The sequence below is a fragment of the Sinocyclocheilus grahami genome, unplaced genomic scaffold (assembly GCF_001515645.1).
Source record: "Sinocyclocheilus grahami isolate Dianchi unplaced genomic scaffold, SAMN03320097.WGS_v1.1 scaffold12.1, whole genome shotgun sequence".
Taxonomy (NCBI): Eukaryota; Metazoa; Chordata; class Actinopteri; order Cypriniformes; family Cyprinidae; genus Sinocyclocheilus; species Sinocyclocheilus grahami.
In genome coordinates, this window is record NW_015505191.1 from 3,173,811 (window position 1) to 3,191,760 (window position 17,950).

The 17,950-nt window shown below is 36.4% G+C and overlaps 3 protein-coding genes across 8 annotated transcripts in view; 2 read left to right on the forward strand and 1 right to left on the reverse strand.

Annotated features, from left to right (window-relative positions):
* Nucleotides 1-2,834: 2,834 nt before the first annotated feature.
* h2ax (H2A.X variant histone) lies at nucleotides 2,835-3,847 on the forward strand. Its single transcript, XM_016288751.1, has one exon. The coding sequence runs from the start codon at nucleotides 3,045-3,047 to the stop codon at nucleotides 3,471-3,473; it is 429 nt and encodes a 142-aa protein (XP_016144237.1). The 5' UTR covers nucleotides 2,835-3,044; the 3' UTR covers nucleotides 3,474-3,847.
* Nucleotides 3,848-3,914: 67 nt separating this feature from the next.
* hmbsa (hydroxymethylbilane synthase a) lies at nucleotides 3,915-11,669 on the reverse strand. Of its 6 annotated transcripts, none has more exons than XM_016288713.1 (14): nucleotides 11,474-11,669; nucleotides 9,941-9,988; nucleotides 9,020-9,092; nucleotides 8,646-8,695; nucleotides 8,432-8,487; nucleotides 8,260-8,337; nucleotides 7,485-7,562; nucleotides 7,164-7,239; nucleotides 6,848-6,961; nucleotides 6,502-6,540; nucleotides 5,736-5,855; nucleotides 5,553-5,606; nucleotides 5,331-5,417; nucleotides 3,915-4,829 (listed from the first exon to the last, which is right to left on the reverse strand). In XM_016288713.1, the coding sequence occupies exons 1-14, from the start codon at nucleotides 11,498-11,500 to the stop codon at nucleotides 4,659-4,661; spliced, it is 1,071 nt and encodes a 356-aa protein (XP_016144199.1). In that variant the 5' UTR covers nucleotides 11,501-11,669; the 3' UTR covers nucleotides 3,915-4,658. The 6 variants fall into 6 exon arrangements, with proteins under 6 accessions (XP_016144199.1, XP_016144183.1, XP_016144219.1 ...); XM_016288697.1 differs by lacking the exon at nucleotides 9,941-9,988 and adding an exon at nucleotides 10,555-10,602; XM_016288733.1 differs by lacking the exons at nucleotides 9,941-9,988; nucleotides 11,474-11,669 and adding exons at nucleotides 10,555-10,602; nucleotides 11,289-11,315.
* An 873-nt stretch (nucleotides 11,670-12,542) lies between these two features.
* Nucleotides 12,543-17,950, forward strand: part of arcn1a (archain 1a) — a 9,102-nt gene continuing 3,694 nt past the window's right edge. Inside the window, 6 exon segments of the mRNA XM_071582420.1 lie at nucleotides 12,543-12,771; nucleotides 14,664-14,927; nucleotides 16,039-16,218; nucleotides 16,637-16,836; nucleotides 16,929-17,093; nucleotides 17,814-17,950. Of these exon segments, the coding sequence (XP_071438521.1) occupies nucleotides 12,769-12,771; nucleotides 14,664-14,927; nucleotides 16,039-16,218; nucleotides 16,637-16,836; nucleotides 16,929-17,093; nucleotides 17,814-17,950 (949 nt within the window). The 5' untranslated portion in view covers nucleotides 12,543-12,768.

The window sequence follows — 17,950 nt, forward strand, 5'->3', positions numbered from 1 at the left end:
GGCTTAATAATCTTTTATAATGACGTTTCTATTTGTTTAAGAAAACGGAAACGTTCATAAGTTACTTTAGGCATATCTCACTAAATTGCGTTCGTGTTTTTGGTTGTAAAGTATAAGCTCTTCATATGACAAAAGGGATACAGTACAGGGGGGGGAAATGCATTTGTGTATATTTATAAATTATACTACACATTATTGTAAATCTACAACCTCTGGAGCTACATAAATCTGAATCTGCAGCGGAGAGAAGTGCTATTTTCAGGGTCCACGTGATAACAAACCTCAGGGGATAACGTTACTATGAAAAGGTACAAATATGTTTAATCACTTTATCCATCTCGTTTTTGCTTTCAGAGATGGCTTCTTGAACAAAACAGCGTTACCCCAGTAACATGCATCCCCCTTTCCTCTTTATTCGTTTAACTTGGTTGCAATAAACGTAACTTATCCAGAGGAGCGCACGTGCTTTACTTAAGCACAGGTAGATTGTATTCTTGGTAATTCATGATAGCTTTTATGATAGTGTTGAGCAGAACATTTTAATATTTTTCTGATAAACTAGTAATTCGCGTTAAAGGTATAGTTCACAAAAAATTCTATTTAAATTCGGTTTACTTTCTGTGGACCATAGATGCATCATGCAGTGGTAACCGAGGCTGTTTATCTGCATAAAATCTCTTTGTCTATTGCACGACAGAAAGTCATAGAGGTTAGAAACAACTTCAGAGTGGGCAAATGAACACAGATCTCATTTTGGGTGAACGGTCCCTTTAAGGAATCTCTTTTGCGGTATCCCTCCCCCATCCCATATGATCGGTGCATATTTCAGCATTTGGTTCTACCAAATATTTGAAATAATCAGAACTCTGAAAAAAAGAAAACTGGTTGTCAAGTTAACAGAATCTAATTACTACAGGAAAACATCTTACCTACAAAACGTTGACTTGCAGTTCATGAATCCATGACAAAGCGCTTGTTTGCTAATAGTTAGTGTAACTCCTGGAGCATAAAGCCTGAAAATGTTATATGACCAGAATTTTATGATAACAGCGAACAATCTAAAATGAAGGCAGTGGACCTTCTAAGGTACTCGGAGCTTCATATTATTGTGGTTAATTTGATGTTTTATTTATTCTGAATAAATTATTTTTGAAAATCCATTCCTCTTCATTTTCCTTTTTTGCCTCTAAAATGTTTTAGTTACATGACTTGAAAAGGAGAAAAAGGCCAAGGGAATGTGGCAAGTTGAAAAAGTGTTCTTGTGATTTAAACCACCAACAAGATTTATTTCTTTAAACTCTTGTGCGATCTTCGGTCACTTGAATTTTTCATTTGGAATATTTAAAAATCTTAGCTTCATCGGAATGGTACGAAACTTGGTGACTTTTATGGCACTTGATATGTGAACACACACAAAAATTGAGGGCGTGATTCGAAAAAGCTAAGTGCTTGTAAAAAATAAAAAAAATCACACTCATGGTCTTCAGTCAAAAATGACCGACTATAGGAAATGGCAAAAAAATTTAAAATACAGAATTTTTTTGTGAGTACAACCTACAAATCCCCCACGATGCAGAAAAAAATTGCACAGCAATGAAGGGGTGAAACTCTAAAACATCTAGAGAGCAAAATCAACACACTCACACCCCTATGAGCTGGTGTGCCTGTAACACAGCAAATATGTCAAATAAAATCAATAATTCAACTACAATTTAGTAAAACAAAAAGTGGACAGCAAGGAAGGGGTTACACTCTAAAACATCAAGAGTGCAAAACAGACACATCCACTCACAGACACACACACATACACAATTATACACACTCAAATGAATTGGTATGGCTGTAACCATATTGCCAAAATGAGTCAGAAAACTGAAATAAGAGGTTAAAATCAGATCAGGCCCAGGAGGATTAAGCTCTGATAAAGCATTTTTGTTACATTTTTATTGAATTTTAATGTTTTGTATAACAGTACTCAGGTTTGTATTCAGGTTTGACTGTAGTAATAATAATTCAAAAACTGACGCTTCAAATCAACATTTAAAACAAAAAATATATATAAACCTTGACCAAAAGTAGTCTTTGAGAATGCCTTAATATACATTTAAATCCACAGCCTAATAAAAGTAAACAATTATGTATAAAAACAACTAGGGAATTCAAAAGCCTCTCTAAAGATTCCTTTACAGGCTTCTAGTGGTTTCACCATGACATTACATGTTTTTCTTTCTTCGCTCTCACCAGGAGGTGCTAATCTGCCTTCAAACAAATGGATTTTAAAGGCCTAGTCTCTATTTTAATCAGAGATACTGCATTGATTGAAAAATAATAGTAAACAATTAGAGAAAACATTTTTGTACTATTTTCAATGGGAAAAATTGATAATTATTGCATAAATATGAATTATTACCATACAATTATCTCAAAATAAAAAAATGTTATTGAACAAAAATATATTAGATTGATTTTACTAAAGAAAATAAAAGTTAAATTTCAGGTGTCCGGTCACTTTTGACCGCGAAGACCATGAGTGTGACTCCCAAATGAGGAGCGCACAAGTAAACTCAGTGGATTAAGTAATCTAAAAATGTATTACCGGTGTATATAAAATATTACATTACATATCACCCTAAACAAGAGAATTGTGGGGATTTAAACATAATGCGCCAAACTGTTAAAATTCAGAGGGAATGTATTCAATCGGTTTGAATTTACCGCCCAAATTTGATTGACATAGCAAAAGACCAATGGCGTCACAGACGAAGAGTACGAATCAATCAGATCGCGCACATTTAGATGCCCTCGGATTGGTTCGTTAGTTTACGCTGTTTATGCACTACAAGTTCAAGCCAATAGGAGAATACATCCGCTCTAGGGTTCGCTCTAACAGCCAATCAGGGCCGTGCTTTGCTTCGCGTATCCAATCATAACGATGGGCGGGATCATACGGCCCTAGTTCAGTCAGTCCTTAAATACTGCAGCAACTCCACAGACGATCTCACTGATTTCTTCAATAACCAGAGGAAAGAAGATTGTTAAGCAACATGTCTGGAAGAGGTAAAACCGGAGGAAAAGCCCGCGCTAAGGCTAAGACTCGCAGCTCCCGCGCTGGTCTGCAGTTCCCCGTTGGCCGTGTGCATCGTCTCCTGCGTAAAGGCAACTACGCTGAGAGGGTAGGTGCTGGTGCCCCCGTCTACCTAGCTGCCGTTCTTGAGTACCTCACCGCTGAGATCCTCGAGTTGGCGGGAAACGCTGCAAGAGACAACAAGAAGAGTCGTATCATTCCTCGCCATCTTCAGCTGGCCGTCCGTAACGATGAGGAGCTGAACAAACTGCTCGGTGGCGTGACTATCGCCCAGGGAGGAGTTCTCCCCAACATCCAGGCCGTGCTGCTGCCCAAGAAAACTGGCCAGGCTGTCCCCAGCACCGGCAAATCAGGAAAGAAGGGTTCTTCCCAGTCGCAGGAGTATTAAAAACTACGCTGAATTGAGTCAACTCATCCAAAGGCCCTTTTAAGGGCCACCCAATTATTCTGAAAAGAGCAAATTCCATTTGTTTGAATTGTAGTGGTAGTCTGTATTGAGACGTTTTGCATATTAAACGGTCTTTTTTGAAGTTTGCGTTTTTGTGGTGTGAGGATGAACAATTTTACACATGTGATCGACGGGGAGGGACAAAAAGTGTAATGATGGTATCAACATTTTTTTTTTTTTTTTTTATTACAGAAACTTTTCATATTGATATAATTGCAGAGTAGCGTTGTAGGTCAAATAATTTGCTGGTTAATTTAATCACATCTTGAAGACACATTGTGGGATCAAAACCATATAAAAATATTCTAAAACAACTTAAACGTTTTTCTTTAAATTGCCCACTTTGCCAAATCTTACATGGAGCCCAAATTCTAGTTTTGGTTTTTTTTTATTACAGAAACTTTTCATATTGATATAATTGCAGAGTAGCGTTGTAGGTCAAATAATTTGCTGGTTAATTTAATCACATCTTGAAGGCACATTATGGGATCAAAACCATATAAAAATATTCTAAAACAACTTAAACGTTTTTTAAATTGCCCACTTTGCCAAATCTTACATGGAGCCCAAATTCTAAAGAACTTGAAAGAAACTACATCTTAGCACCTCATTGTGATTAATGAATATTCTCCATTATTAAAATGCATCGTATATTAAAAACAGGATATGCTGTTAAATAAAAATGCCATATTTTGTTAGAGGTACATAACGACAAAAAAATACTCTTCTAAATTTAAAAATCATGGTCAGATATAGAAGATGGCTATTTTGACCATCTAATTTTCAAGTGGTTCATAGATGAAGGCGGCAGTCTGACATTAGAAATGGAAGACCATCAGCATGAATTCAGTGCCTGAGAAGAGACGACGGTAGTCACAACAGTAGAAATGTCTTCTGTGTGAACCAGCAGCTGAGAGAAAAACTGCTGCGGTCACATTGTTAAACTGAGGTATAGTATCTGAAGTGATTTGCTGGTTATTTATACAGCCAATCAAGGTTGTATTTAAGCTCTGGAGATTCAGCTATAGAGCATATAGTTGTGTGTAAGGTTTATCCAAGTTAACAGCATGTCAAAGGTTCCAAAACTAGGTCTAATACTCCAGTGCACAAAATGTAAAAAGCCAGCTATCGAGCATCATTTAGTTTCCTGGCTGTTGTGAGAATGTCTTTGGCCCCCTTATTAAGGAGAGCATTAGCCAGATCCATTCCCAGTTTCTCAGCAGCTTCGAGGGCCGATGATGATACACTGCTGGCAGTGACTCCAACGTGTTCACACGTCTGTGCACTCTCGCTCACCTGATAGAAACAAGTTGGAATAAAAGTTATAATACTGTAAATAATAATATATAATGCTGTAAAATTGTAAATACATTGACATTCAAGGGCTTGGGGTTGGTAAGATTTTTTTATATGTTTTTGAAAGAAACCTCATACTCACCAAGGCAGCATTTATTTAATCAAAATACAGTAAAATAGTAATACGGCTAAATATTAAATGTTCTATTTTTATATATTTAAGGAGCTGAATTTTCAGCATCATTACTCCAGTGTTACACGATCCTTCAGAAATCATTGTAATATGCTGATTTCTCATCATCAGCAATGTTGCAAACAGTGCTTCATATTTTTGTGGAAACCATGAAACATTTTTTCCATGATTCTTTGATGAATAGAAAGTTCAAAAAAAGATTTTTTTTGCAACAACGTCTTGTCACTGATCAATTTAATGCATTCTTGCTGATTTAAAAAAATCATACTGACCCCAACCTTTTGTATGTATGTATATTTAACCCTTACTTTGTTGTCAATTTCCACAACCGTCTGCATAGTGTCCTTCAAGCAATCAGCTCCATCCAAACTATAAACTGCTCCAGTCAAATACAGCTGAAACCAGAAAAAAGATCATTCAGTCTATGCTATACAAACATCAACAACACTTATTCAGATTTGCATTGTGTGAAGTAGCATAATAACATGCCACTGAATGTCTGTAAATATAGTTATATTTTGTCTCTTTACCATGGACCCTTTCACTTCTGTATGAACAGCAACAGGCACACTGCAGCCTCCTTCCTGAAAGTAGAAAAAGGGAATGAAGAGCAGTATTAAAACCATTAAACTACATAGAATACCCTCAGGTCAAACTGATATGAGCCAAATGCAATGAGAGCTGAGTTCATGTGTGCGTGTAAAGAAACCCACCAGCTGCTTGAGAAAAGCTCTCTCTGAGATGCACCGCAGCACTGTGTCTGGATGGTGCAAGACAGACACCATTTCCAGAATGTCTTTATCTTGTGCTCTAACTTCCACTGCCAGTGCTCCCTGATGATAAGACACATTTCTGTTTATTTACAGACTGACATTTACTTAGGACACACTCCTGCAGGTTAATGTTACAGCGAGTATGCATACAGAGCAGTCTGATCGCAAATGAAGCATTATGTGTTCATGTAGTGTCTTAAAAAGGTTTCAATAAGTATTAGTTTGCCTTCCACAGAGGTATTCAAGCCCTAAACTGTTTATTTAGTTAATTTGTTCAAATAAGTGAAAAAGTAATGGAGATGGAAGTAGTTTTTTCAAACTGGAGACCATATTGACGTATTTTGTTCCATTCAATGTATTTCCCAAATTGTCTTCACTTGGTCTAAAAACTCTTCAATTTACTATCATAAAACCTGCAGAAACCCTGCATGCAACATATACCATATAACTGCACTTTCATGGCTTCAACCGTTAACATAATTTGTTACACAGGTGTTTCCTTTAGTGTTTATAATGAGCATTAACAGTTGAGCTTGGCAGCTGCAGGTGCGTATTTTCTCGCATGAACAACAGCATGAACAATACAATAATAAGTACATAGCATGACGGGTATAAACATTGAAAAATATTTGCTACTAAATCTAGTGCATGAAAACCTAATGCAATTTCACAGTTCACGAATGGTTGTGCATGTTTGCACACTTACCTGGCCAACAGCATACATGCAATCTTCAGGGCCCAGAATCTGCAATTTATACAACAATACTATAAATGCATTATAAATACATCTAGAAACTCTGCTGTAGTCAACAGAGACCTCCATATTCAGAATAGTGGTTAGTACACCCATATCACGTCTCAAATTAAATATATTTTTTTGTTAGAACTGAATATGAGGTCATACTATGAGGCCAGTATGATTGATATCAACTTTATTTATTTTTTTCATATCAACGTTTTCTATTTTTTTTTATTTTTCGATACTCCATTACTCAGAAGTATGTCATTGTATATAAGAAAATATCTGCAACTACATTGTGATTTTATCATACCTGACTGATTCTGCTTTCCCAGCCCATACGTTTAAGGCCTGCTGCGGCCAGAATAATGGCAGCATAGTCATCCTTTTCATCCAGCTTCTTCAGACGGGTGTTTAGGTTCCCTCTCTATAGCAGTAAGGTCAAGGTGGAAGACTCTAGTACCGTTAAAATGCTATATACAGTATAGGGAAACTGGCTGGTGTAACAAATACCCAGGAAATATGTGCTTGCTTTGGCAGTCCATCAAAATGATGATAAAGCTCCTGCTATTTATAATATATAAACATCCACATACACAAAAAGGAAAGGAAAGGAAAGGGCAGGATACAATATTTTCAAACTCCAGTTGAGGGAATCGTTTCTTCAGCTGAGCTGCTCTGCGAAGTGAACTTGTGCCAATCACGCTGGGGGAAAAAAAAAAGAGAGAGAGAGAGAGAGGTTTCAAAATGTTTCGGACACCTTTGGTTACATAACTGCATATAGCTGTCAAAACATGACATCTATGGCAGAATGTAGATTTTGAATGAAATTCTATCACCATGAAAACCACTGATCTCCCTTGATTATTGGGTCATCAATCAAATTCTGGAGGATAGATGCTGGCACTTTTATTTGGCATGACAAGATTGTTAAAAAATACAGAGCTCACCTCTTCTCTGGCAAGCTGTCTAGGGTAAGTGCAGCATTCTTTGGATGAAGCACCACTGCATCATGGGGATTTTCCCTCCTTCACAAAAACAATACACAACAAATCACTCACCACTCAAACAGGTTCTACTCCTGTACAGTGCCTTTGGTAATAACAAGTCATAAATATGCAATTCATAAATTAACTTTATAATTAATTAAAAAGTTTAAAAACTATTCATAAGACTTAATTAGATATTTACACTACCAGTCAAAATTTTGGATTAATTCGTTTTTTTGTTTTAGTTTTTTTAAGTTTCTCATTACCATTTATTTGCATTTATTTTATATAAAAAAAACTGTGAAATATTATTACAATTTAAAGTGAATTCGTAAAGTCAATTAGTAATGCTGCTGAAAATTCAGCTTTGATATCACAGGAATAGAGTACATTTTAATAAAATATATCACAATAGTAAACAGTTATTAATTTGACATTATTATAATATGTTGCAATACTCGGATCGGGGGCACAAAAAACCTGATCGGGACATCCCTATATTTTACATTATTATAATATGTTACAATATTAGCTTTTCACTGTATTTTCCACAAAAATAAATGCAGCATTGATGAGCACAAGAGACTTCTTTCAAAAACATTTAAATGCAATAATTATTCAAGAACTTTTGACTGGTAGTGTAAATTAATAAACCAATTGATCAATTTAAATTAAATTAATAATTCATCGGAAAACAAAACAAATATTTGTTAGATGTCGAGGTTGTGGTCCTTACTGAAGAATGGCTCCAATAGTGAATCCAGGGGGTAGTGAGGTAGGTAAATCCTTAAGAGAGTGCACCACAATATCCACTCTAGTGATGAATAAACGCATATTAAAAAAAAAAAGGGAAAACCTTCATATAAGCTGACATGAGAATATACTAGCATTAGTGTCCTCAAACTTACTCATTTTTCTCGAGGGCATTCTCCAGCTCTTTGGTAAAGAGGCTCTTTTCGCCAATCTAAGAAAATACAGGTTTAAAACATGGTAAATCTGACACATTTGATAGCTGATAATGGATTTGTACATGTTGGGCAGCGCACAAAAGTTCAAGGGCATTTCTTCCTACCAAAACCTGACATAATGGCACATGAAATTGAGGAATTGACGGAATTCTACCTTTGATAATGCAGTGTCCAGGATTTTGTCCCCAATTGTAGACATGGCAACTGAAAAGCACGCAGACAAAAAGGTTAAGGGCTGAATACTTGTGCACTGGCTCCTACTCTGACATCATCACTCGTCTTTTGACACAGACAGTAGGATTCAGCAGTGAAGCGGTCGTATAGATTACACATTCTCAGCAGAACACAATCGCTCTCTGTTCTTAGACAAGCAGTGAGAGCATGAGGACAAGAAAACATGTGTGTGTGTGTGTGTGTGTGTGGACAATACAGATGCAAATATATGCATCTGATTAAAAGATACAACAAATACAATACAATTAATGTAGAGGGAATTCATGCAAATTATAGTAGGCAAAATGTCCTCACCTATTTCTAGATGAACGCCTGGATAAAGCTCTTTCAGTCTGCTGGCCACACTGTCTGTTTGAATACGAGCCAGCTGAGAGACACACACAACCTCATTATTGAAGATACAAAAAATTTATTTCATCAATGCCATAAAGTTCCAGTGCAATATATCATGCAAAAGCATGAATACATTTACTCTGAGAGTGGCTCCCTCTATTCAGATTATAGAGAATCTGAAGATTTTCTATAACAAAACTTTTATGATTAAATGTTAGCAGTCACTCCCAGCAATCATCATGGCAACACTTAGGGGCAGTTTCTATCTGATTAAAGCACACGAGTTTCACACCCATTTCCATTGTGTTATCTACCCACACTTTATAACGGTTCCCTAGAGCAAAAAATCTAATTCTATATACTCTTAATTCAATTTAAACAGCATGTTTTCTCTATTTTTGACTTAACTGACTCCGTTTATCATTTCATTTGAGCTTGCAATAAGGAAAACCTAAAATAATGGTCCATGCCAAGGGTTGTCAGCCTGTACAGACTGTGGGACCCTCAGCCATCCAAGTGACCCACAAAAAAAAACAAAAAAAAAAACTCAATTTTCTTAGGAGCGCTTTATAATACATGTCATTAAAAATGCATATTTTATTAAACTAAAATTACTTATATAATGCGTATCAGATTATTAGGTAATGTACTATATAAATTAAAATGTATATATACATTTTATATCTAACATTTTTCACACAGTTTATGTTGTTTTCAAAGTGGAAAAAAATGGTTATAGCTCATTATAATCTATTTAAACAATACATGTTAAATATTAAGTACAGTACTAAAGTTAAGTGTAGAAAATACTCTCATTGGAAGATGAAATAATGTATAAATAAATTACAAAACAGCATAGCTGAATGCCTCAAGAAACATTACCTGGCTCTTCCTTGTTCCCATGCGAATAACTCGACTGAATTTTCCTTCCTGCAAGAGAGAGAATATCACTCAATTTCATAATAATGCTCACCTCAACTCTTCTAAATAGCAAAAGAGGTTTCATCTCTCACTCTAATATACTTGAATGGCCCTTCCATATTATTTGCACACTTTTACAGCTCAGGCTCCAGAAGAAGATGTGTCAGGTCCAAGGCCTAATGACTGACTGAATGAATGAGCAACTGGTGGAGGGTTATACAGTGTCCTTGCATTCCCCACTCAATTTTCTTAGGAGCGCTTTATAATACATGTCATTAAAAATTCATATTTTATTAAACTAAAATTACTTATATAATGCGTATCAGATTATTAGGTAATGTACTATATAAATTAAAATGTATATATACATTTTATATCTAACATTTTTCACACAGTTTATGTTGTTTTCAAAGTGGAAAAAAATGGTTATAGCTCATTATAATCTATTTAAACAATACATGTTAAATATTAAGTACAGTACTAAAGTTAAGTGTAGAAAATACTCTCATTGGAAGATGAAATAATGTATAAATAAATTACAAAACAGCATAGCTGAATGCCTCAAGAAACATTACCTGGCTCTTCCTTGTTCCCATGCGAATAACTCGACTGAATTTTCCTTCCTGCAAGAGAGAGAATATCACTCAATTTCATAATAATGCTCACCTCAACTCTTCTAAATAGCAAAAGAGGTTTCATCTCTCACTCTAATATACTTGAATGGCCCTTCCATATTATTTGCACACTTTTACAGCTCAGGCTCCAGAAGAAGATGTGTCAGGTCCAAGGCCTAATGACTGACTGAATGAATGAGCAACTGGTGGAGGGTTATACAGTGTCCTTGCATTCCCCACACCCTGTGTTTCTGGCCAGTGCTGATCAACTAAAAGCTCCATGCAATGCATGTAGTTGCGGTCAGATATACGTTGACCGCAGTTTGACCAGTTGTTTCACAACACTGCTATTGTTTATTCGGACGTTCATGTTTGTATGACAAAAGAGGCTAGAACAGACAAGTGGTATAGGCTGCTTAAGCCATGCTTCTAATAAAAATGTCATTTTTATTACATCATGTGAAATCTCAATTTCTCTTTTTAAAAGGCATGGCTATTTGACCTGTTCATTAAGAGACCTTTATGCTTATTAAGACTAACGTTACACTGAAGAAAATAAGAGATAATCTTGTTTAAGATATCGTTCATTTATGCTTAATCAATCGCTACATCATCGACGCACTTGTCGACTTTTAAAGTAGGACTCCCTAAAATAAAGTGGATTTACAAAATATATAAATGTCAAATACATTCACCGTTTTTACATAGTCCTAAATGCAAAATTCCATATTTGCTCCTTGGATCCACATGGTTTCAACACCCGCCTATTTCTCTTTCCATCCACCAATAGAAAGACAGAACGTTTAAAATGGCAGTTCACCGAGCCAATAAAATATCACTATATGCCAGTCGCGTTACATCAGGTAGTTGCTGCACTTACTTGAGAAACACTACCGTTCCCAGACATCTCCGCTGTGAAAGTGGAACGATGTGTTCCCCGAACTGTATCGTCAAGATTTTTCACTCATTTGCACAGTTGCTTTGGTTAAATGGCTGGTTTCGAGAATTCCCAACTGCTACCTCAAACTCGTGACCCGAGTTCTGCGTGACCTAGACGGGAACGATACTTCCGTCTGCCAGAAGTCATGCTCCTCATGCAGCGCCACACAGCGCATGCTTAAACCCAACAACACTCATGTCTCCAAATATTGTTTTAAACTGAGTTATAATGACTTAAAATAAAATGTATAAACCAGTTTAATGCAAGACAGACAGACAAACGTAGACAGATAGATAGACAGACAGAGACAGATATGTCTTTTTATTGTTGTTAGCATAACTGTTGCAAATAAACATACATTTTATACCATGCTCACTCCAAAGTCCCCACTCCAAGGGCTCTGCCCTTCAAAGGCATGGGGATGATCACTTCCATTTTTGTGCCGTGAACCATACTGTACGAATACGTGTACCGTTACACCCCTAATAGATAGATAGGCCAAGATACTGGTAGCACTTTTCTTTAAGATGAGTAGCCTGTTGTTTTTCTCGTTTGGATAAAAGCGTCTGCTAAATGTATAATGTAAAAACAAGGAAACAATGTATGAAACAGAGCAGTTCATAAGGGTAAATAAAAAGATAAAAATGATTTAATTAAGTTAAATTATATTGCATAGAATAGGCTATAGCAATATACTATTTTTCAAGAGTGACAAATAAACAAAATTATGAACAAAATTCACAATGAACTGAGATCCTGCTGGCCACAGTTATTTGTGTCATCATATTATAGTATAACACATAAAACAACTCATCACAACCACGTATAAATAGGCTACATGACATAGTATGTTAATTTATTTATAATTTATACTGTAACTAAAATTTCTAATATTTTAATAATATATTATATAATATCATATAATATAATATCATATATTATCATGTCATATAATATAATAGTGATGGATACGATGAACAGAAAGCTGTAGTGTTGTGTGAGGGAGGCTTGGGCAGTGCTGCTGATGTTGGATCCTCCACACATGCCGCGCTGCCCTTTTACCCCGCTGACGAGCCGCTTCCGGTTGGAGACGTGGCTTACACTTCTGCCATATTGAATCGCGGAGCAGCGCACTGCACACAAATAACAGTTTTATTTTTCTCCACATAGCATTTATACAGACACACAGACGGCGTTTATAAGATTAAACGCAGAAAACATATCAGACACTGAAAATGGTAAGTATCTATTCGTTTTTGTACAAACAACATATTTTGACGTGTTCCGGTTTTTCCTTGAGCGATTGCTGCTAGCTAACTAAATTAACCGCAGACTGATTTATTGCTCGATATGCTTATTAAATCAAGAGAAACTTCAAAATTAGCGTAATGTGAAATTGTAAATTAGCTCAGTGATAATGTCTGTGTATAATGTCGCTTCTTGAGCTGTTAAAACTCGCTAGTATGGTATGTTGTCAGTATGAAGAGTAGTGAGCTACATCAGTGTCAAATACTCGCTATACTGCAGGCCTGTAACTTTGGTTATCAACTTCTCATTAAACGTGTCTGTGATAACAAATCAGTTATGTAAGTCTGTGATTAATAACAGTGTGGCTAAATGACTACATCTTGCCCATTTGTAACATCTGTTGACGAATGTAACAGATTGTGTTACCCTTGAAGCTGCTGGCTTAATTAAAGTGAAAAGATATTGCAATCATTTATCATGAAAATATCAACCATTTAGATCAATTCAAACGTTGTGTCTTATTTTTGTCTAAATTGGTAAAGCTGCAACGAGTAGCGTATGTGTGTTTATGCAGCTTCATTCAATTGTTGCTTCATTTCTGTCAAATCATTTGGAACAGGATGGATTGTTTCAAAGCTTTTGTGTAAAATTTAAGTGAACTGGAATATTTTATTTTCCCAAGAATAGAGAGCATCAGAAATAAAGAAACCACTTAGGCTTTCATGCAGAAAATAAGAGTAGATGGATAGAAGCTGCATTGTGTGAGTCATCATATTTTCATTTATTATCTGAGTTTTTGTACAGTTGTTTTATGGAAATGTTAGGTTGATATCTTAATTGCATGATCTTTACTGTACTTTCCATATGGACATCACCTTGCCATAGTCATCACTGATAAACTACTCGTAGATGTAATGTAGAAACTTTCATTTTCTGTGAAACTGCTTTGCAGCAATGTGTATTGTGAAAAGCGCTATACAAATAAACGTGAATTGAATTAATTCTATACAAAGTCTTGACTCAGTGTTTTGTAATGGGTGCTAGCTTGTCTCATAGAGTGTTGCATTTCAGTTTGTAGCAGCTATTCAGAAATGTAGTCAATGAATGCATCAAAGTTTGTGCAATTTAATATCTTGCTAAACAGACCACAAAATTCTTCATCCCATCAATTTCTTGGTAATGATAAATGGAACCCATTCATTCGGTCACTTATTTTGACCAGTTTTGCTGTCTCATGTTGATTTCAAAAAGTGTTATTTCCAGACCTGAAAAGTCATTGAAATAAATTAAATTAGTAAAAGTCATGGCAATTTCTGTAGTCAATATCTTTTTTTTTTCTAATGCTCAACACCAACCTAATTATTTGGCTAGAGATAACACCTTGTGTATAATGTGTTGTTGGTTTTTCTAGTTCATATTTATTTATAAGAAATGACTGGGAAAATCCAATGAGAAACCAATGGAAATCCATTGGTCAGAATGTGTGGGAAGCCTGCATGATATGTAATCACATTGTTGGTTTTATTAGGCGTTTCTTCGATTTGCTTCAGATTGCTTTCGTTACATACAATAGTCAGTCTGTTCTGACAGTTGATTACGTGAAACTAAACAACTTTCTCTTGGGAGACTGGTTCCATCTTTGCTGTTATGAAGGGCTTTATCCTCAAGTTAAACACAGTATGAATGAAATACCGCAAACATGAGAGCCAAGTAAAGTTGTGTCAGTTTTGCTCTTGGAAGGAATGTTAATATTGAATCTTAATGGCCTCTTTCCATCAATACATCCAAGTAGTGTGCTGCATTCTGCATGTTCCTCTCTGAAGATTACTTCTGCATGTTTGTAATCGCTCCTTAAAATTCTTGTTGAATAACTCTTCTCCAGGTGCTGTTGGCAGCAGCAGTCTGCACCAAGGCGGGTAAGGCCCTGGTGTCGCGGCAGTTTGTGGAGATGACAAGGACGCGAGTGGAAGGTCTGCTGGCTGCTTTCCCAAAGCTGATGAACACCGGCAAACAACACACATTTGTGGAGACTGAGAGTGTGCGCTATGTCTACCAGCCTCTGGAGAAGCTCTACATGGTGCTGGTCACCACCAAGAACAGTAACATACTGGAGGACCTGGAGACACTGCGTCTCTTCTCACGCGTGGTATGATACAAACAGCATACATGATGGAATAACAGGGATGCAAACTTGTCGCCTTTCGGCGAAATTCGCCCTTTTGAATTAAAAAGGGGTCATTTGTGTGAGTCGTGTAGATCCGGTGAGTTTTTCAATTTTTTTTTAGGGGGGGTCCTTTCTCATCTCAATTCTGTACCCGCTTGAACTCGCCCGCTATCAAACGGTCCTGCTTGTTTTTTTATTTGTGTGTGTGCGCACTCTGGCTTTGCAAGTTTACGTAGTTCTACACATTCGCAGATCTTCCCATTATAATAAAATTAAAAGAAAGCATACACGATGTACTGTGACGCAATATTGGAAATATTTCTGTTTTAAACCATGAAGGCGAGCCAATGGATATCACACAAGCAACGTGCAAACTTTGCGTAAGTGTTACGCCGGTGAACGTCTTAACCTCAGTCAATTCACTATAGAGAAAGTGAAAGTAAAAAATTCTGATGGAGCTTAACGCTGCATTAACGGCGCATATTCTCTCAGAGACAACGAGAGACAAATCTACTTCAACATATATTACGATTAGATAACGGTATATAACTGTCTTGAATTATTCCCTTAATATTTCTCTTGTGGCTTGTATAGTGAAAAACATGAGAAGAAACATTTTGCGTTAAACAGGTTGTTTTTGAAAATCGTTGCATGAAAATAAAGCTGCTCTTAAATTTCATGTATGACAGCAGTGTTAATCATTTTAATTGTTAATTAAATGTTAATCGCATCTTTGCCATCTTTTTCAACCATAATGAGTTTGCATCCCTGGAATAAAATCCTTTTTATGGACAGTTTAATTATGTTTTCGTTATTTCTTGATGCATCTCAGTGTTCACGTTTTGGGAAGAAAATTATTTAATAATTATATATAATAATATAATAATTATAATTATATGTGATGTCATACAGGGACATCTGAAAATGTGTTCCGTAAATAGTAAGAAAAGTAAAATATTTTTATGTAGGTCAAATGTTTGTTTTTTTTTGTAAAATAGAAACTTGTCCGTGTTCATTGTAGGTTGTTCTGTTAATATCAGAGTTCTGAAAGGAAGCTGACTGATGTTTTAATTTTTCGTATATATTTTGGTAGATTCCTGAATATTGTCGTGTCCTGGAGGAGAGCGAGATTTCTGAGCACTGCTTTGACCTCATCTTCGCCTTCGATGAGATTGTTGCCCTTGGTTATAGAGAAAATGTCAACTTGGCCCAGATCCGGACATTTACAGAGATGGACTCTCATGAGGAAAAGGTGTTCCGTGCCGTCAGAGAGGTAGGAAAGACATTTCTTAAGGAATAGCAATGCACATTTTTGATTGTTATTGTGCTTTTAAAGGCTAAAAGTATGCTGCCATCTTTTCTAATCAACAAATCTGGCAATTCCCCAGAAGTCTGCAGCATATAATAACATTCTAGAAAATTCTCCAGTCTGCTAGACTTGTTTAGCTCAGGTATATGCACTGATGCAAAGGAGGAGGATCAATAACTTCCTAGAGTGTGAAACAAGGTGCTGAGTGTGTGGACTTCATAATTAAACATCCCTGATCACAGCCATGTGTTTGCAGTTTATAAATAACATGCTGGCCAGGGCTCTCAGATGACACTTGATCAATTAAATGCTTTATTTGCAATGTAATTTACTATCAATCATCTTTTCTTCACTCTAAACTGCTCAATTAATCGTTCATCAGACTCAGGAGCGTGAGGCTAAGGCAGAGATGAGACGGAAGGCTAAAGAGCTTCAGCAGATAAGGCGTGATGCTGAGCGTGGAAAGAAGGGACCAGGCTTTGGTGGTTTTGGCAACTCGGGCATGAGCAGCAGCAACACAGCCATCATCACAGACACACTAATCGAGCCTGAGAAACCCAAACCCACCCCTGTACATGTCAGGTACTGCCATACTCTTAATAGACTACAGCAATATGTAAAAAAAAAAAAAAAAAAACAGCGGCAGGCTGCAATTTAATGCCTTTTTGTTTTAGGTCCAGTGGTCCAAGTAAAGCGCTTAAACTGGTTGGCAAAGGAAAGGAGGTGGATGACTTTGTGGACAAACTAAAGTCAGAGGGAGAGAATATCATCTTGCCCAGCACAGGCAAAAGACCATCAGAGGCATCCAAATCTCTGCCTCCTCCAACCCACACAGAGAGGTAATGATATCTCAATGTTTTTATGCAAGAATCATACTGAATATAGTCAGTAGGACATTAGTGGCGTCTGTGATCTTATTCAATTAAAATATTTTGAAGTGCTGTTCATTAATGCACTAAAAATCTATTTTTGTGTTTGTAAATGATATGCCTCTTTGTGAGGCTTTTCAAATAGACAGATTTAAAATCTTTGTTTACTACTTGCTTAAATTGGTTTCAGATTAAGACCTCTCACATCTCACGTTAACAGCATGTAAGCAGTACATATTATTTTCATTGCCCATGTTAACAGTAGCAGCATTCATGCTATGCGTGTGAGCAGCGTGTCAAGTACAGTTTCAGCACTGAGCCTATTTTTGCTGTATCTTGCACGCTGAACTCAGCAGACCATATGGTGAAAATTTACTTATTCATCAACACAATGAAGACACATAAGCACCACTTTCTAAGTCTAACTGAATCTGGGTTTAAGCAGTGGTCCTCTTCTCATGTTAATCAGATTGCAAGTTTGACAATCAAATAGTTCGCAATGACCCACTCTTGATCTTTTTTTCTTTTATTACAGGATATAGTGTGATAATCCCGAAATCACTTTATTTTTCTGTATAGACCCACAACTCTGTTATGCATTATTAGGCACCATCTAAGATTTAGCTTAGGATAGGATAATTTTACAACACTTAGCTAAATCTTAAAATAAAAATTCTGTCTAATTTTCAGTGTGCATATGCGAGTGGAGGAGAAGATCACCCTCACGTGTGGCCGTGATGGTGGCCTTCAAAACATGGAAGTGCTTGGTATGATTACGCTCAGAGTGTCTGATGAAAAGAATGGGCGAATTAGGCTGAAAGTCAACA